At 44.4% G+C, this 20,661-nt stretch overlaps 2 protein-coding genes across 4 annotated transcripts in view; both read left to right on the top strand.

The window, feature by feature from the left end:
* LOC121567911 (lissencephaly-1 homolog A) overlaps positions 1-13,330 on the top strand; it is a 63,959-nt gene extending 50,629 nt beyond the window's left edge. For all 3 annotated transcript variants that reach the window (XM_041878283.2, XM_041878282.2, XM_041878284.2), the window contains 6 exons: positions 309-477; positions 2,535-2,637; positions 2,795-3,023; positions 7,188-7,289; positions 7,584-7,740; positions 9,220-13,330. In XM_041878283.2, coding sequence (XP_041734217.2) covers positions 309-477; positions 2,535-2,637; positions 2,795-3,023; positions 7,188-7,289; positions 7,584-7,740; positions 9,220-9,293 — 834 coding nt within the window. In that variant the 3' untranslated portion in view covers positions 9,294-13,330. The remainder of the gene's footprint in view (positions 1-308; positions 478-2,534; positions 2,638-2,794; positions 3,024-7,187; positions 7,290-7,583; positions 7,741-9,219) is intronic.
* Positions 13,331-15,223: 1,893 nt separating this feature from the next.
* LOC121567912 (RNA N6-adenosine-methyltransferase mettl16) overlaps positions 15,224-20,661 on the top strand; it is a 38,806-nt gene continuing 33,368 nt past the window's right edge. Inside the window, exons 1-2 of the mRNA XM_041878285.2 lie at positions 15,224-15,360; positions 15,641-15,778. Coding sequence (XP_041734219.1) covers positions 15,651-15,778 — 128 coding nt within the window. The 5' untranslated portion in view covers positions 15,224-15,360; positions 15,641-15,650. The remainder of the gene's footprint in view (positions 15,361-15,640; positions 15,779-20,661) is intronic.

Genomic DNA, 20,661 nt, shown 5'->3' on the forward strand with positions numbered 1-20,661 from the left:
AAGAGTCAGTGTCACAGGGTGCAGACTAGGCTAGACGAGACTGTGGTATTTGAGGTCTCTGAGGTGTGGGGATTTGGGGATTTTTAGATTTTGGAGAGCAGCTGAAGTGTGTTTCTGTTCAGGTGTTTGTGTTTTCATGTGTGTTTATGGTCACACAGCAGCTGAAGTTTAGATTTGTGTGTGCATTAGTTTTCTTCTCTCCCAACATCTGAGGTGTGTGTGTGTGTGTGTGTGTGTGTGTGTGTTCATGTATGTTTTCATCTGTGACATGTTTAGACAGCTGAAATAGTGTTTTCTCTCCTCGCCAGGTGTGGGACTATGAGACAGGAGACTTTGAGCGGACGCTGAAGGGTCACACAGACTCTGTCCAGGACATCTCCTTTGACCAGACAGGCAAGCTGCTGGCCTCCTGCTCTGCTGACATGACCATCAAGCTGTGGGACTTCCAGGGCTTTGAGTGCATTCGGACCATGCATGGTGAGGGGACAGGAGAGGGTGGACTGGCTAGAGAGCTAATGGGTTGGAGGTTATTATGTCTTAGACCATGAGGAGGACCAGGGATGGTGAGGTATGTGTGATTGTTTGGATGTGCATTGAGACACAGGTGCTACCGATGCTGTTCATTATCACGTATGATATGGCTCATCCTCACTGAAGTCCATGGTAATCTGCTCCAATTCACAGAAAACCCAGTGAAACAAAAGAGCTTCACATCACAGCCAAATGATCTGTCACACAGGCTTTAATGTTAATGCCAGCCATTCCACACTTCTTCTAAACATACTCCCCAATCTAACTCCTACAGGCGGTGGGGACTAGTTCTCTCGCGCCATCTCTCTCTCTCTGGAGTTCAGTCATTTGCACCGTTTAATATTACGATTTGGAGGGCAGAATGAGAAGCCTTTCTGTTTTCTCTCACACACACACACACACACACACACACACACACACACACACACACACACACACTCCCTCAAGACGAGGTGCTATTTCTCATATCATCAGCACTCTAAATGTACCAGTCCTTAGGCAGTGTCACTGCCCCCTCCCCTCTTTTAAATCCTAATTGCTGGATAAATTGAAGCGGCAACTCTTACAACGTGTGCCTTCAGGCCCCACTGAAACAGGAGGACCACTGGAGTGGCTTTCCTATTCCATTGGAACTGTCTGGAGCTCTTAAAACATATCAACACATCATATGCCCCTTAAACTCTCCCCAAAAATGCCTCTGAAATTGCCCAGACTAAGAAGTATACTACATGAATGAATATAAATGCTTTAAAGTAAAACTCAAAATAAGCTCTCTTCCCCTTCTTGACTAGGGCTCAGTCATTTTTCTATCCATGTTTGAGTTGTAAACCTAGACGTATATAAATCCAAGGTTTGCAGTGCGTGTGTGTGTGTGAGATATTAGCGGTCTCTCTCCAATCCCTTTTTGGGTGTAATTTACATTGTCAGTTAGAGCTGGCATGTTGCCCCAAAACAGACAGGCTGTGTTCACACTGTGAAGAAAGGAGGAGAGCTCTGGGACCACTTCTCTTTGTCTTCCTCCCTCTCTCCATCCCTCTCTCTGTGCCTGCCAGTTCCACTGCGCCAGCATTCCTGTCATCCTCCCATCCCCTAATATTTTCATCCTTTCATTCTCCTTAAGAGTTCCTTTCTTCCTCTAATTTTCCTTCTCTCCAGTCCTTCCCTTCTCCTTAAACAATTTCCCCTCTCTCCTTCCTCACCCTTTCTCCTCTACACGGTTTTCTCTCCATCTTTCTCTCATCCTCTTCCTCTCTCCCTCCTTCCCTCTCATCCTCCCTGCATCCCTCCCACCAGGCTGGCTGGTTTGGTAGTGAAGATTAGGAGAGATTTTGGACAGTTAGTTTAATTATGATCCTCTTCACTCAGCACCAGATAGCAGCAGCCCTTTGTGAGGGTTCCACCACCCATTATTATAACCACCACCACACACACACACTACCCCTCCCCACCACATATGTTTAAGCTTGGCTTTTAGAGCCTACTTACGTTTCCTCATCTTTTTAGCAGATTAAAGATGGCTGCCCTGGTCTCTAGGTAATTAACTGCCTCTTCTCTAGGAACAAAGACACCCTGAGCGTAATTGGCCGTCTCTCTACTCATGTTAATTGGCAAATTTGAACAAAACCTATTTTATGGCACGTTTAGTTCTGGGGACTGTCTGAAGTACAGTACTTGGACATTTCACCAATGGTAATTTCAGTCAGCAGTGGTTGTTTTGGAAAGGGAAAGGGGGTACCTAGTCAGTTGTACAACTGAATGCATTCAACTGAAATGTGTCTTCCACATTTAACCCAACCCCTCTGAATCAGAGAGATGCGGGGGCTTAAATCAATGTAATTGGTGCCCAGGGGGTAAAAGTTGTTGGTAGAATGGCAGATTTTGTCCACCTTGCCGGCTCGGGGATTCGAACCAGCAACCTTCCAGTTACTGGCCCAGCGCTCTTAACTGCTAGGCTACCTGCTGACCAGTGAAGGTCTCATTGCATTGTGTCTTCTGTTTTCCAGGACACGATCACAATGTTTCGTCCGTAGCCATCATGCCCAACGGAGATCACATAGCATCTGCCTCGAGGGACAAAACCATCAAAATGTGGGAGGTGGCCACTGGGTAAGTATGCTTCACAATAGCAGTGCTTACCGTGAGCCAAAACGTTCACATAAGTGTGCAGGAGCTTCTCTTATTTTTAAATAGTATTCAACATTTCCTATGCCTCTGCAAAGCAAGCAACCATCTTTAACCCATCTCCCCTCTTCCCATCCATCAGATACTGTGTGAAGACGTTCACGGGCCACAGGGAGTGGGTGAGGATGGTCCGGCCCAACCAGGACGGCACCCTGATCGCCAGCTGCTCCAACGACCAGACGGTGCGTGTGTGGGTGGTGGCATCCAAAGAGTGCAAGGCCGAGCTGCGGGAGCACGAACACGTGGTGGAGTGCATCTCCTGGGCCCCCGAGAGCGCCCATCCCACCATCCTGGAGGCCACCGGCTCAGAGGTGAGAAGGAGCTTGACACAAAAATACTGATACATGCACTTCATGTAACCCCTTCATCCTCGAAACGCCACCTGCTGACTCTTCAAAAGCACCTTACCCATATGCCCTGTCCTTGGATCTGTGCCAAAACCTTTATGTACAGTGCATTCGGAAAGTATTTAGACCCCTTCCCCTTTTCCACATTTTATTACGTTACAGCCTTATTCTAAAATTGATTAAATTAAACATTTTCCTCATCAATCTACACACAATTCCCCATAATGACAACGTGAAAACAGGTTTTTAGAATTTTCTGCTAATGTATTAAAAACCTCTGATACCTTATTTACATATGTATTCAGACCCTTTGCTATGAGACTCGAAATTGAGCTCAGGTGCATCCTGTTCCATTGGTCATCCTTGAGATGTTTCTAAAACCTGATTGGAGTCCACCTGTGGTAAATTCAATTGATTGGACATGATTTGGAAAGGCACACGTCTGTCTATATAAGGTCCCACAGTTGACAGTGCATGTCAGAGCAAAAACCAAGCCATGAGGTCAAAGGAATTGTCCGTAGAGCTCCGAGACAGGATTGTGTTGAGGCACAGATCTGGGAAAGGGTACCAAAATATTTCTGCAGCATTGAAGGTCCCCAAGAACACAGTGGCCTCCAACAATCTTAAATGAAAGAAGTTTGGAACCACCAAGACTCTTCCTAGAGCTGGCCGCCTGGCCAGCATTCAGCATTCAGGCCAGACGGGAGCCACTCCTCAGTAAAAGGCACGACAGCCCGCTTGGAGTTTGCCAAAAGGCACCTAATGGACTCTCAGACCATGAGAAACAAGATTCTCTGGTCTGATGAAACCAAGATTGAACTCTTTGGCCTGAATGCCAAGCGTCACGTCTGTAGGAAACCTGGCACCATCCCTACGGTGAAGCATGGTGGTGGCAGCATCATGCTGTGGGGATGTTTTTCAGCGGAAGGGACTGGGAGACTAGTCAGGCTTGAGGGAAAGATGAACGCAGCAAAGTACAGAGAGAACCTTGATGAAAACCTGCTCCAGAGTGCTCAGGACCTCAGACTGGGGCGAAGGTTCACCGTCCAACAGGACAACGACCCTAAGCACACAGCCAAGACATCGCAGGAGTGGCTTCTGGACAATTCTCTGAATGTCCATGAGTGGCCTAGCCATAGCCCGGACTTGAACCCGATCGAATATCTCTGGAGAAACCTGAAAATAGCTGTGCAGCGATGCTCCCCATCCAACCTGACAGAGCTTGAGAGGATCTGCAGAGAAAAATTTGAGGAACTCCCCAAATACAGGTGTGCCAAGCTTGTAGTGTCATACCCAAGAAGACTCGAGGCTGTAATCGTTGCCAAAGGTGCTTCAACAAAGTACTGAGTAACGGATCTGTATAATTATGTAAATGTTATATTTCAGTTTATTTTTGCTTAAAAATCTAAAAACCTGTTTTTGCTTTGTCATTATGGGGTATTGTGTATAGATTGATGAGGGGGGAAAAAACGATTTAATCCATTTTAGAATAAGGCTGTAACGTAACAATGTGAAAAATAAAAAAATAAGTCAAGGGGTCTGAATACATTCTGAATGCACTGTATATACATGCCTTAAGTAAAATGGCAATGTACACATCGAGATAATACTCTGCACACACCCATTTAAATGGTACGGCTTGGTACATATAAGTATCTGATTGCTCAAGGAAATGTAGACCTAGATATTCCCGGGTGAACACCTAAGTTAATAATATGCCCACGTCCTACTGTGCGTGTATACATGTCAGAACATGGACTTTGCTCTCCACCCTCTATGACTTCCTATATATCTGGGTTATTTGGTCTTCCCTAACCTAGTTATCTGGGTTATTTGGTCTGTCTCCTAACCTAAGATTGGCACCTCACAGAGCCAGACATGTTTGAATCAGACCATGAAATTAAAAGTACAGGAGCAACCCTGTCATGGCCCAGGGTCAGACCATCACCCTGAACGTTGCCCCCATGAGTCCACACACACAGACAGACACACACACAGACAAGACACACCGATTACCCCGTGAGTGTCCCGCTCTTCCCAGTCTTGTGATCATGCATGTCCAATTTCAGCTTCATCTGATTAAAACATTTATCCTCGCAGGCAGATAGTGGCCTTGTCAAGAACCCTGCCTCCCTGTCTGCCTCAATGCCTGAGCACAATGATACCAAATGTCCCATCTTCTCACAGAAGGAGCATCAGACAGTTGTTTTTCTCTTTAGCGCTCTCTTTCTGTATTTACCCATTTCAATGGTTGATTTGTGAAGTCTGCAGTGATGCTATTGTTGATCTTGGCTATGGTATTGTTGTACTCCCGCACATACACACACAAAAACATACATACCCCTTCAAACACACCCCATTACCCTTGCCTTTGATCAAATGCTCCTTTTGAAGACTTTAAGAACTTGGCGCTTAGTAGCAGAGCCGGTTCAGGTAGAATGATTCTCCTGACTCTCCTGACATCAATTATACTGGCACACTTTATGTTCTGTGAACTAAAGCAGCCAAATGTGACTGACATTTAAGACGGCTCTGCTGTACATGCTGGGATGAGCCTGCACAGGGGAACCCAAACTGTTAGAACATGTCCTCCCTTGTTGCGGAACTCAGAACTCTGAGACATTTAATGACTTTTTATATCTGTGCGTACACTACATGTGTACACAGAAGTATGTGGACACCTGCTTGTTGAACATCTCATTCCAAAATCATGGGCATTAACATGGAGTTGGTCCCCCCCTTTGCTGCTATAACAGCCTCCACTCTTCTGGGAAGGCTTTCCACTAGATGTTGGAACATTGCTGCGGGGACTTGCTTCCATTCAGCCACGAGCATTAGTGAGGTTGGGCACTGATGTTGGGCGATTAGGCCTAGCTTGCAGTCTGCGTTCTAATTCATCCCAAAGGTGTTCGATGGGGTTGAGGTCAGGGCTCTGTGCAGGCCAGTCAAGTTCTTCCACACCGATCTCGACAAACCATTTCAGTATGGACCTCGCTTTTTGCATGGGGGGCAATGTCATGCTGAAACAGGAAAGGGCCTTCCCCAAACTGTTGCCACAAAGTTGGAAGCACAGAATCGTCTAGAATGTCATTGTATGCAGTAGGGTTAAGATTTCCCTTCACTGGAACTAAGGGGCCTAGCCCGAACCATGGAAAACAGCCCCAGACCATTATTCCTCCTCCACCAAACTTTACAGTTGGGACTATTCATTCGGGCTGGTAGCGTTCTCCTGGCATCTGCCGAACCCAGATTAATCTGTCGGACTGCCAGATGGTGAAGGGTGATTCATCACTCCAGAGAACGCGTTTCCACTGCTCCAGAGTCCAATGGTGGCACGCTTTACACCAGTCTAGCCGGCACTTTGCATTGAGCATGGTGATCTTAGGCTTGTGTGCGGCTGCTCGGCCATGGAAACCCATTTCATGACGCTCCTGACGAACAGTTCTTGTGCTGACGTTGCTTCCAGAGGCAGTTTTGAACTCGGTAGTCAGTGTTGCAACCGAGGACAGACTATTTTTACGCGCTATGTGCTTCGCGGCTGAGCAGTTGTTGCTCCTAGACGTTTCCACTTCACAATAGCAGCACTTATAGTTGACCGGGGAAGCTCTAGCAGGGCAGAAACGTGACAAACTGACTTGTTGGAAAGGTGGCATCCTATGACGGTGCCACGTTGAAAGTCACTGAGCTCTTCAGTAAGGCCATTCTACTGCCAATGTTTGTCTATGGAGATTGCATGGCGGTGTGCTCGATTTTATACACCTGTCAGCAATGGTTGTGACTGAAATAGCCGAATCCACTAATTTGAAGGGGTGTCCACATACTCTTATATCAAAGCAGAGTCTGTAATTGAACATCTAAAGTGTAGGCCTGTGCCCTGCTCTGGAGATGCATCCTCTGATAACTATTTAGTTTGTTGTCCATTTCCCCTGATGCTAAGATGGTATTTATCAATCAAAGGTTGTGGTATAAAAATAAATGTAATTCAGAGGGCTGCTGGCTGCATATAGCCCTTATAACGAAATGATCAAGGGTTGATGTCCCGCAAGTGAAGACTGCTTAAGGTTCTGTATTGGCATTTTACGGCGGCAATTGGAGCTTATCGTATTCTCTCTCCCTGTGTCCTTCCAGTCTAAGAAGAGTGGTAAGCCGGGCCCTTTCCTGCTGTCTGGCTCCAGAGACAAGACCATCAAGATGTGGGACGTCAGCATTGGGATGTGCCTTATGACACTGGTGAGTGGACCATTAATCATAGACATACAATAGATGGTCATTTTCGATTCATGCAGTTTTAATTGAAAAATGTCCCTATTTATGATGTTGAATCCATTCCTCATGACATGAATTGTAATATGATTGACTTTCTTGAACCCTAGTCTTAACCGAACGCTCTGTCCCAGGTTGTCTTGTTTCCCGAACTAAGCATAGTCCTGGACTGAGAAGCAAGTTAGTTTTAGACCAGGAGTAGTCTGGGAAACTGGCCCTAGATTTTGTATTTACAATTCTAACCAAACGCTTTTGTCCCAGGTTGGCCATGATAACTGGGTGCGCGGGATGCTTGTCCACCCCGGAGGCAAGTTCATATTGAGCTGTGCTGACGACAAGACCTTAAGGATCTGGGACTACAAGAACAAGCGTTGCATGAAGACCCTGAGTGCCCATGAACACTTTGTTACCTCTCTGGGTAAGCCACTCTCAATCTTCTCTTCTCCTACAGTCAGCGTCAGTTACAGCTGTGTCTTGTTCAGTACTGCAAAATGTTAGTGCTGGGCGATGAACCGAAATGTCGGTTATTTTTCGGTTTTTAAACAACTAATTCCACTTCTGTTTTTTTCTCTTTTTTTTTCTGTGAGCTCAATGCACACATTGCACAGTTTCCCTAGAGATAAATCAGATCCAGCCTGAACTGTGCGATGTAGTAGGGAGTTGTAGTTTCCAACAGGCCAATATTCTACATAGTTTAACGCACAACGTGGTAATTGACTACAATGACCATAATCCATTTGCGCATCTACTTGTCCGTTCTGTTTCTATTATGCCTGCTATGGAAGAGAGAAGGGATTTTTTTTTGTCAGACACTATAGGCAGCAGTTCTATAAAGATGAGATGATGACTTGGTATGAAAGAATAAAGTCATGAAATAAAATGTATAACATACACAACTGAAATATTTTATTAAAGTAAAGTAATGTGAATAAATGATGGTTAATAAGTGATAAGCAGTAATGGGCAGTCACTACCATCCTGGGACTTTTATTAATTGTTTTATTCTGTGTTACAGTATTCAACGCACATAATGCATAGTGCATTTAATGTTTAAAAAATTATTGAAATCAAAAACCTGACTGAACTGACTAATCGCTTAGTACTACAAAAACATTTTGTAACGTAAAACGTTAGCCCATCATGCTATAGGCCCCAGAGAGAGAGGACCAGAGCAGGGGTTAAACAAAGCTGTTTTGGGCGGTGGTTTAATGGGGTTAGGCATAGATGGATAGGAGGGGGGTGTAGCGTTTTGATATACTGGTCTTGCCTGGCTCAGTATCTTTGGGACTAGCAGCTGGTGTCTAATAGGTAGACCAACGCTCCAGGATTTTCTCACTTTTCCCCAAATCTGAGGCTTCTGAGCAGATCAAGGCTAGGGAACTCTCCGGAGAAGGAGACTCCAGCTATCCAGACAGCTTTCCTGGCAGGGTAGTGCTGTTTGAAGCCCCAGCCTCTGAAATCTAGCCCTGCGTGCACACACACACACAGCACTGCTGTAAGCTATTGTTTGGATATTTTTTGGGAAAAGACAAAGCACCTTTTGAGGTAGTTGTGTTGTGCTTCTCTGTGTGATGCATGTACCAAGAGGTTAAGAGCTTTGTCTAGTTAATGAAATGCCCCAATTCAACTATTGATAATAAAAATATATATATTCAGGTCATACTGCTAAATGGAATATAGGTTTGTGATAAATGGACTTTAATCGCCTTTAATGTGGAAGTTAACGAATTATTCTGCCATCTCCTCTGGAGAGAACCAATTCTCTCTCTCTCTCTCTATTAATTTCAATTCAAAGGGCTTTATTGGCATGGGAAAGATGTTTACATTGCCAAAGCAAGTGAATTGACAAGAAACAAACTATCTACTGTACTGATGCCCTTTATCCTCTTCTCCTCAGATTTCCACAAGAATGCTCCGTACGTCGTCACTGGGAGCGTAGATCAAACTGTAAAAGTGTGGGAGTGTCGCTGATCAGATCCGACCTGAGGAGATCGGACCACCGCCACCCCCTCTAGGCCTCATTCCACCCCCATGCACCCCACCTCACCTCCCACCATCTCCTTCATCTCCTCTGGCTACACTCACACACCATGGTTAATACCTTATCCTGTCATCACGCTCTCTGGTCCAATAACTATGGTCCTTTTATGTACATTATTCTGGATGTAGATTGAGCTATTAAATGTTACACAGCAAAAAAAGTATTCTTGCATGGTGATGATGAATCCAAAATTGTAAACTGTAAATGTACATGATAACGTTGTCTAGAAGTACCATAGGTTTAACATAGGTTTAACTGGCTAAGTCTGTTGTCACATGCAGCCTTACCTACCTACTTACCGAAGGCAGATATTTCTTTGTGTCACAAATGGCACCCTATTCCCTATATGCTGCAATACCTGGTAAAAAGTAGTACACTATACAGGGAATAGAGTGCCTTTTGGGACACACTCTTTGACTGGGTGTAAAATGTAGGGCACTAAAACCGATCATTTAAAAAAAAAACGACAGTGTCGTTTCTTTACGTGTCAGATTTATTATTTTTGTCCACATTTCTTTCTTTAGGTTTTTCTGTATTTTTATTTTCTTTGTATTTTCTCTCCTTTTCACTGTTGTAGTCTGTCGGTCGGTTACCTTTTGAGGGGAAGAAACGACAAAAGGAGAAGTATAATCCCTTGATGCCAGAGGATATGAGATTGTCTGTCTGTGGGGGTTTTGTTATTGGAATAATCTGTAGCTTTGTAACATCACTTCTGAAGTGTGCATACCATTTCTCTTCATGTGGAACTAGATAATATATTAATGGCTGCATATACGAATGTTTGAAACTGTTGTCTATCTTTGGACATCTGGGGGTTGAGAAAAAAAAACAGCTTTGTACTCTTGTCATGACAACGCGTCCTAAACTGAGTATCAAAACCACTCCTGATAGCCTTAGAATTATTCTATCCAATAAATGTATTCTGCTTCACGTTTATTGGATCAGATAACATTTCTCTTTTGGCATCTGAATGAATTAACCTGGCTAGGCTGCGCAGCTGGCGCCCTTATTTCAGTTGGTTAGCATTTAGGTAAAAAACTCAGTGGACTGATAGCTTTCAGGTTAGCATTTAGGCTATGTGAGCCGATAGCGTGAGGTTACTCCTCCCTGAAACGTTACCCCCTGTCTGTTCGGCCCGGTACTGGGCCTTACGGTTGGCCGCAACTGATCAGGCGAGCTCCTCAGCCTTTCTCTAGCACTTGGCCCTTTAGCAGCAGACATCAGGGATCACGTCTTTTCATTTCACTTGAAAAGAAGGACCTTTTAGGTGTCTCCCTCCCTCTGTAAGATGGCTCACTGATGTCTCAAGTCTAACCTGAGTGATTTCCATTGGACTCAACTGAACCCTATCCCTTTTTCTAACCATATGACAAATCAGGTTACTGCTGGGTTTTGTCTGTTATACTACAGGAATCATGTAAGAGATTTGATGCTCAGTTGGCCTTTGTCTTGTGCTGCTTGCTAATATGGGCTGTGTAAATTAGGGAGGGCAAGCTTTAGCTTTGGATGAAATATGCAAGTTTCGAATGAGTCGGACTCAGTAGGAGAGACGTCGTCATAGCATGACAAGGAGTCAAAGTTGCCCCTCAGGTTTCTTTTGGATGTGCAAAAGATCGCTCCAGAAAAAAGAAAAAAAAAGAAATTGAGAGGTAATAAAGCTGTTTCTGTGGGGGGAAAAGACATGTAAACTAAAGCTTTTTACTGGGCTGTAGTGAAGTGTCCAAATCTGTGTTTCCACCAAACTGACTATTGAACTATTGGGGGGATTCATTCATTCAATTGATGATTAAATAAAATGCTAGCAGTAGACATACTAATGAAAGCTTGTGCTCTCTGTACAGTAGAGCGGTCTGATGGTAGTTCTTGTAAAGGGATCTTCACCCCTAAGGCTACATAAAGCAGCTCCCTTGCCACAGACTGGCCTTGGCTTTGGTCTTGGGCTAGGCCTACTGTGCTGCGTTTGTGCAAGAGTGCTTAGACGCCTTTCCTAGTGAAGAGCTCTCGGGGCCAAACTCCACAGGCCGACTAACACATTGCAGTCGTCTCCTGGGTGGCAGGCACATCTTTATCCTATTCTGTTCATTTTATAATCTAGGCTGAAGAAATAATGAAAAATGACAATTGGAACGAAATCTAACCAAATCCCTCCATGACAATGGAGACCAACCATTCCATTTCCCTTCAAATAAAATAAAAATAACATCTTGCTTCTTCTTACACTGCAGCAGGTGAGAAGAAATCATTATCTTGCACATCCCTGCTTTTCATTAGATCTTTGGTCGTTTGTTCGATTTTAAATTTAAAAATGCATAAACAAGATTTTATTTAAATCAGCCTTTTTCCATTACAATGCAATTCTATAAAGAATTCCACTTGCATAACCAATCTTATTATCTTAAGCTTCTTTGCCGAATATCTTCCTGTTCCTCTTTCTGTGTGTATTTGATTGGATGTTGCTAGCTGCTGCTGCTGACCTCTGAACCCTCTGATAGTGGCTAGTGTGATGATGTGACCTTCGACCTGTCGACAATAGAACTGCTGCATGTACCAGAGGCTGATCTGTCTGGTTTGGTGGGCCTTTCTGGTTCAAGTGCTGTGATGTAAGCAACTGACACTCAGGCCGAGTCTGAAATGGCACCCTATTCCCTAAAAGTAGTGCACTTCAGACGCAGACTCAATCAGCCACAGGCCACCCCGCTAAGCTGTCAAAGGCGAATCGCTAATTGGTCCACTTGACAAATTATATACTGTAAAAAGAGCGAGAAGTAGGATAAGAGAACTCCATCTCTTACGAGAAGGGGTTGTACCCCTACTGTCTCTTACCAGTAAGCGGGTGTATGGTCTCTGTATCTATGTATGTATACTGTGTATTTTGCATATTAACTTTTCAAAGACACCAGACAGACTCTCTACCAGACAGGCTGGCATATGATGGCTGCAGACAGACGGCTCTGTACTTAATGTGGTGGTTTGTTTGTTGCTGTCAGAGGACAGATCTGTAAATTAATTAATTGTCTCCTTCCTCTGTATATGTGAAGGGATTGCGGCAGACTAAAGATGTTCTAAGAGAGAAAAGAATCCTCTCATTGAGAGAAAACCACTTAAGCCTCCTCTAGACTAGAAACCCCCATGCATTTAGTCAGACCCAGAATGGTCTTTCTCCAAGCTGCTTTCGCTCTGTCAGAGTGAGAGACTTTGATTGGAGAGTCGACGTGCGTTACTCCATACACCAGCCATCAATAGGACAATTGGACTGGTGCTAAGGCACCATAAAACGTGTTTTAGCTGAAACCCAAAATAATGGAGTAACTGAAGAAGGACATTCTGGTTTAGCTTCAGCATTCAGATGTCCTGATCTGTTCTGTTCTCGATGCTAGACTAAGTTAGCTTCCTGATAAAGCCGATTCTCTCTTTTGATTGGCTAAATTCAGTATTACGATATCAGGATCCTTGGGTGTAAATTCTAAACCAGGCCTGAAGTTAACCTAAATGGATATTAGACTTGACTCTTATTGTTATTGAAAAACTCCGCTTTCCCTTTCTTGGGTTAGACAAGAAAGGTCTATAAACAAATTGTCGGGAGGGAGAATGTGTGTCCCCTCTTGTAATATAGTTGTCATTGAATGAATGCTTTACATAACTGTGCTGTTGTACCTACCCTGTGCCCTGTGAAAAGAAATCACTTTTTGCTATTTGCAGGTCCCAAGCAATCCCTATGCTGCACTGGCTAGGTGGATCAGAGGGACTGGCAGACAAGTTTGCACTGTCTGTTGGTCCTTCCCCCCAGTCTCAACTGCATCCGTCTGCTATAATCTGCCTTGTGAATAGATTGAGGGCTTCAGACTTCTTCACAGCTTGAACAGGATTTATTTGTTTGCTTTCATGGTCTTTCTCTCACAGCAAAATTGTTAACAAAATATCTGGATGTCATTATTGTTTGCAACATAATTAAAGAAAAATCTGTAAATGTTGTCGTTTTATTGGGGGAGGGGGGTTCGCAACAAAGAACAGCACAGCTTGACATCATATTACATGTCTATAACAGATCAGTTCACTTAGGGATTTACTGATTTTTGAGCTAACGGCTTCAGGGAAGGCGCATCTTAACATTTTCATGATTTTCTTCAGGGAATGGCATGATGTATTTTTTCTTAGGTCAATAATGATAGACAGCCTAGGGCTATTGACATTAATAATTTAATGTTCATAATGACATATTGCCAGTATACTGTGTGTGTGAAGTATTAATATAATGGGAGGGATTCATTATTAATGTTCACAGCTGTGAGGTATGCCTAGAGAGGATGGAAACATTACTTTGAACAGAACGTGATTTACATTTTACATTAACAGACCCCAAAATCCAAGTCTTGCATTTCTAAGACCATGTTGGTGTCTTTAGTTATTTCTTTGCATTCTACCAGATAAGTGCATGGTACCACCTGGCTAGAACCTTTATGCTACATCTAACTGTCTGACTACAATACAATAAATATCTCATGATCTTGAAAATAATAGGTGAAGTGTAAAATGCAGCTCTGGGAACAGATTAATCATGCTGAGTAGTTTAGGCTACGACTCAAAAGTATACTTGCTCAAGGAATAGTTTAATTCACTTGGATACATTTGAGCATGTGTCAATCTGTTTTACTGTAGCCCCTTAGCAATGTTTGACTGGGTGGGTGAGGTGTACAATTGCCATATTGCCATCTGCTTCTGAATGAAGTCAAGTGTAAGGAAGCACAATTTGCATGTGGATTATAGATCAATCAACCACACACTCAAGATAATTTATAAATTGTTGCCAGAATACTACTGATGATACACAAAAGTATGTCGTCGAACATCTAATTCCAAAATCATGGGCATTAATATGAAGTTGGTCCCCCCTTTGCTTCTATAACAGCCTCCACTCTTTCGGGAAGGCTTTCCACTAGATGTTGGAACATTGCTGTGGGGACTTGCTTCCATTCAGCCACAAGAGCATTAGTGATGTTGGGCAATAAAGCCTGGCTCGCAGTTGGAGTTCCAATTCATTCCAAAGGTGTTCGATGGGGTTGAGGTCAGGGCTCTGTGCAGGACAGTCAAGTTCTTCCACACCGATCTCAACAAACCATTTCTGTATGGACCTCGCTTTGTGCACTGAGGCATTGTCATGCTGAAACAGAAAAGTGCCTTCCCCAAACTGTTGCCACAAAGTTGGAAGCACAGAATCGTCTAGAATGTCACTGTATGCTGTAGCGTTAAGATTTCCCTTCACTAGAACTAAGGGGCCTAGTCCGAACCATGAAAAACAGCCCCACTATGCATTGGGGCAGGTAGCATTATCCTGGCATCCGCCAAACCCAGATTCGTCCGTCGGACTGCTAGATGGTGAAGCATGATTCATCACTCCAGAGAACGCGTTTCCACTGCTCCAGAGTCCAATCTTAACGCTACAGCATACAGTGACATTCTAGACGATTCTGTGCTTCCAGCTTTACACCACTCCAGGCATCCTATGATGGTGTCACGTTGAAAGTATGGGCCATTCGACTGCCAATGTTTGTCTATGAAGATTGCATGGCTGTGTGCTCGATTTTATACACCTGTCAGCAACGGTGTGGCTGAAATAGCAGAGTCCACTCATTTGAAGGGGTGTCCATAAACTTTTGTATGTAGCCTCAGCCTGTCAGACTTCAAAAGGTCCGTGCTATCTGGGATCCTACTCCATTGAAGTTGATATTTAAAATTGTTAAGTTTAGGGTATGGGCGTCCCAAGGATCCCGGATAGCAGTTACCCTTAAAAATGTTGTGTCTTTGGATGACTGTTTCAAAAAATGCGCTGAATATTGACGTCAACGTCTCGGCGCAGAGTTGTGACTTCATCCACCATCCCGGAAGAAACGCTGTCTGAACGTTTGTGCAAGAAGTCCAACGTCAGTTCTCAACTCGTGTGTGCAAGACAACTCTTGACATTTTCAAACATTTGGAATATATTCCGAGCGAATATTTCAGGTACTCAAGTCACCACCATTATAACAAGAGGTTAGCTAACGTATCTCGTTTAGAGAGGTCTAGCTAGCCATCTTGTTGACAGGCAGCGTGGAGTTGAAAATTGCTTTAGCTAGCTAGCTAACTTGCAGTTTACTGATGAATGCCTGTAGTTCGCTAACAAGCTAGCTAATATCCCCATAGTTTTACCTTCGTATGCAGGCTATTACACGCATCTACGTCAGTTAGGTAACTTGTTAGCGTTCCAACCCTTTGAATACAACTATGTGTCCTTCCTCCACAGTGAAGTGAGAATGTCACTGAACAAATCAATGCACCCGCGGAACCGCTACAAAGACAAGCCTCCGGATTTTGCCTACTTGGCCTCCAAGTATCCTGACTTCAAGCAGCATGTCCACACCAACCTGGCTGGCAGAGCTATGTGAGTAACTTACAGGGGCGTATTCATTGACCGTTTAATAACCAAACGGAAGCAAACAGAGCAAAACGATAGTTCTATTGGACAAATGCAGGTAGGTCTGTTCCGGTTGCTTCCACTGAGCTAAAGGGTTGTTTCCATTTAAGAAACATTTTACAACAGAATTGGCGTAATGAATACGCCCCAGTACATATGCTGTAGGCCAGTGGTTCCCAACTCCGTTCCTCGAATACCCCCAACAGTTCACATTTATTGCAGCCCCGGACAAGCACACCTTGATTAGTCAACTAACCATCAAGCTCGAGGACCGGAGTTGGGAACCACTGCTGTTGACTACAGCTGAGTGCCATTTTGTGCCGCTATTGATTTGGTGTCACACCAGTAAAACACCTGTGTGGCAGGATGATTATTATTTTTGTTCTCCAGTGCAAAGTGCTGCCAACTTCCCAACATGTTCTCTCATTACTGTAGCTTTCTCACCTGTGTTTATGTGTGTATCCTCCCTATGTCACCTGTTAGCTGAACTCACTGTAGGAGGTTCAGAGAGTTGGCAGGAGAGAGGCATCAAAGACACTGATTTTCCTCTTATCCTTTTTTATGGTGTGATATGTTTTTTCTTTTTTTTCTTCCTCTTTCGGAGGGAATGGGGTCTCTCTGGATTTGGGTAAGGGATCAATCAATGCCTCTGCAGGGACACATCGCCCAGTGCCCGTACCATTGAGGTGACCGTTATGATTAGATGGCTGAAATCCTACTGTGTTAGGGAGCTGATGGGGTATGGGTAGGGAGGAGTAGGTGAGGTGACTTTAGGTGTCCACTGTTCAGTATTTAGACAGGATGACATTAACGTACGTCATTGCTGACAACCATGATGATTAGTGATCTTGCCGTGTCGTGCTATTGTCAAGTTACAGACATTACTCTGGATAAGAGCGTCTGCTAAATGATGTAAATGTAATTACCCATAGACACTAGCTTCCCTGATCTCTATTGGAGCAGGGTTTAGGCAGATGCCTGTGGTTGCTTGTGAGGTTCATCAGCTACAGAGGAAGAAAAAGAATGACTCAAATGATTCATGCATGCACTACAGACATAATCTCAGCTCTGATGGGGAGGAGTGGGAAGTTAGGAACCAGGGTTGGAGAGGGAATGGGAGCTGCAGAGTAGGGGGGTTATGGGACACAGAGCCTGGGGAGGGAGGGAGGGAGGAAGTCTCAATTCTCTCTGAGCCACTAACTGGAGGACAGGGTCTGTCAGCCAGTAATTGGGACACACACAGGGATATGAAATATGCAGAGAGAGGTGGGGATGGAGGTAGTGGGAGGGAGAGGGACAGAGAGAGCGAATGATGGAGAGGGAGGGAGAGAGCCTAGATGGATGTGGGGAGGCAGAGAGCTTTGGGGCTGCTTTCTATCTCCCTGAGTGGCTTTTCAGATCACATCTCTACTGTCAAGATTGTCCTCACTGTTCCTCACAGCACAAAGTCTTGAGAGAGATTTCTCTCACATAACTGACAAGGGGGGAGATTGTGTGATTGTGACTGCTGAGGCCTGTCACATATCACATCATGGTGTGCTTTTGTGTGAGTTACCCCCCTCCTGGTTGTGGGAAAAACAAACATGCTGGCTGCTGAAGTCAGACAGTCGGGTTGGAACTGAAATAATTTTCCAATCTGAACAAAGCCTTATTTATTTTGTTTCATTCCACTGTTCCGACCAGCAAAATAAAGTTCTGAACCAGTTTGAACCCAAAAAAAGTAATGGTGTATATCGTTCCTTTTTAAACCTCTGAAATATTTATTTTTTTACATTTAGCTCAACATTAATTTACTTAACCAATCAGTGTGGGGAAGTTATTTACATGCATTGGACAGACGAGTGTAGGGTGCGAGATACGACATAAATGCTGCGGTTGGGGAGAGAGGGTGGAGGAGGAGGCTTGCTTTGAAGCGCTGGGTATCTTGTTGTTATGAAATGCATTATCTGAATTAGACACACATAATTATACCTATGGAGGAGCGGCTTCTATGAAGGAACTTTTAATGTCTTTGAACTTCAGAGTTGGCTTAACGTTGGACCAGCTATCTTGCTTGCTAGCTAGCTAAAAAGCTTGTGTGTGCAGAGCAGCACCACCAGAATTTTAAATAAAAACCCGCCTTACCTTTTTGTAGTTAACAAATCCAAAGTGAAACGTGATAACTATAGTATCATTAATTAGCACTGAAAAGGTTAATCCTTTCTTCTATAATGAAAAAGATCTCCCTAATTACTGAATCACACTTGTAATGTCGGTAACTAGGCTACTAGACTTTGCTTCGGAGGGGGAGGGGCAGGTTGCCTACAGGCACACACACTGGCAAAAGCTTTTCAGCTGGCAGGCAGACACTGGAATAAGTTTCTGAGTGACAGAGTGTGGGCTTTGCATAGGCGCTTTGTTGCACCCGGAATGTAAAATAACATTATTAACCTGTTCCCATGCTTTTAAAATAACAGTTCTTTTCTGGGAAAGTATAGATCACCTTCGTTCCCAGTTCTGATTCTGTTGCAGCAACAAACAAAAAAAGAGATGTGAGGGTCTATGAGAAACCAATTTCAATCATTTAATTTTTCATTTACAAGACGAAATAAAGTCTTGCATCCAGAAGCTTAGAGGCTAGATTGAAAGCCCTCAGACGTCCTGGTCGACTAGTATTGCCTCCGCCTGTGTCTGCAGGAGAGGTTGTTATGGCTGGATAGGCAGCCAGGTGCAGTAGAGCGAAAGACCAGACAGACGAGCAGGAGAACAAAGGAAGAGAGGGAGGCTGTTGGGATAATGTTCTTTTTGACGTCAACTCAACTGCGAGGTCATCATTACACCTGGTGCTGAGCTGGAGCTGACGTGGCGTAATAAAGCACATCTCTCTTGCTCTTCTTCTGTTCTTTCTATACCTCTCTCTTGTCTCTGTCCTTTCCTTAATCTCTGCATCTTCTTGCTCTGCCTTATTTCTGTCTTGCTCACTCTCTTCTTTCGCTTCCTCTTCTTCCCTCTGCCCCCCTCTATTTTTCTCACCCCCTCTCTCTCTCTCTGACTGTGCGGTCTCCGTTTGATGGTAAAGGATGAAAAGTGTCCTGTGTAGCCGGCCTCTCTTGATTCCTGCTAATGACGGACTGAAGGCCCAAACTGCCCCAGCCCTGGTCTAGCCTGTCCAGCACCACTCCAATTAGTAGGGGATACCACCCCCCAACCCAATGCTCATATGTGTACCCCTCTCGTTCGTACACCAGGAAATGATCCAGCCTTGTCTTTGTTGTGAAATTGGCAATCGTCTGCTCAGTGTGAAATTTACGTTGTGTAAATGCAGATGAATGCAGACAGACATGCCGATGTCACCACCAGGTGCAAGCATCTACTGTGTGAGTGAAAACATATTGGCATGGGCTGTGGGTATTTTCATTGTGAATGTGCAGAGCGTGTGTGAGCTAGTTAGTACATGAACATATTGGCGTGGGTATTTTCATTGTGAATGTACGGAAGGTGTGTGAGCTAGTTAGTTTATCAGCAGTCTGGTGTGGCTGTTTAGTGAATATGTGGGCGAGCAGTGAGGCAGAGGAGAGCTGTTTAAATGTGCTTGATGTCCATCTGCAGCAGCCAGGTGTTAATTACAGAAGAGAGAATCATTACTATACAGTACATGATTCACAGACAAACTGACAGAAGGACAGACTGATAGAGAGATGACTCACTGACAACTACAGACACTGACAGACAGAACAACAAACAGAAAGATCGTTATTACCATACGTGACTCACTGATGGACAGAACGACAGACAGAGGGAGATGACAAACAACCTCTTTCTCTAGAGTTTGCTCACTACCAGACCCGCATGGGTTCAAATATGATTTGTTTTCTCTCAAATATTTCAGCAGGCTTGATTGAGCTTGCCTGGTGCAATGGAACCAATGCAGTAGTCCCAAAAGTGCACAATGCTTAAACTGAAAACACCTACCAGTGAGACAAGTCTTCATCCTGAACAATCCAGCACTGATGTCTCACTGCAGCTCTTACACTAGTGTGCACACAACTTAAAGCTTCAAGGGAACTCCAAGATTAGTCCACTGCTTGGCAAATCCTGTCTAAGGATATTTTCCTCTTCTTCTTTGCCAGTGATTTAGGATCCCCCTCTGCCGCCAAGCAAGTGGTTGGATTAGCATACTTCTGTATTTGTGGTGTATTAATCTGGTAAGTAAGTAGCCTTAGTTGAGTACTTGAGCAGCCATTGATTCAGTGGATCAGAGTTATCTTGGGGAGACGACGAGGAGCCGACCAATTCCTCAGGGAGATGAATAAACCAGTCTCCTCTCACTCACTGAGCCCCACTGGAGCTGGAGGAGACTGATAGATAGAGAGGAGGGGGAGATGATTGAGAGAAGTTTGAAGAGGGATGAGAGAGAATTAGCCTTTAGAATTGAAAGTAGATATGGGGGGTTCTCGTCAAGGAGAGGGAGGGAGAGCGATATAAGAGAGATGGACAGGAGAGAGAAGCGAAAGAGAACTCAGATGGCAGAGAGATGGGATTAGGAAGCATGAACCAGAGAGATGACCCAGCCCAGGCGTTCCATTATGGCTGTCTCTGGCTGGCTGGCTGACGACCCATGATGCCACGGGAGGGGTGGGGGGGGCATAAAGACTTCAACACTCTTGTGTTGGGGGGGCAGATATTACCAGCAGAGAAACCATCCATGGTGGGTGGAGGAGTGTTTTCCCCCTTCCTTTAATAAATTGAATAATTGAACTTTCCATCTCACAGTGGTTCCTTCCTGGTGCTCTGCTTGCATTATTAACATAGTGGAAGGCAGGAGGTGTGGTGCAGTGGTCTAAGGCACTGCATCGCAGTGCTAGCTGTGC

The sequence above is a fragment of the Coregonus clupeaformis genome, chromosome 6 (genome assembly GCF_020615455.1).
Source record: "Coregonus clupeaformis isolate EN_2021a chromosome 6, ASM2061545v1, whole genome shotgun sequence".
In the NCBI taxonomy this organism is placed as follows: domain Eukaryota; kingdom Metazoa; phylum Chordata; class Actinopteri; order Salmoniformes; family Salmonidae; genus Coregonus; species Coregonus clupeaformis.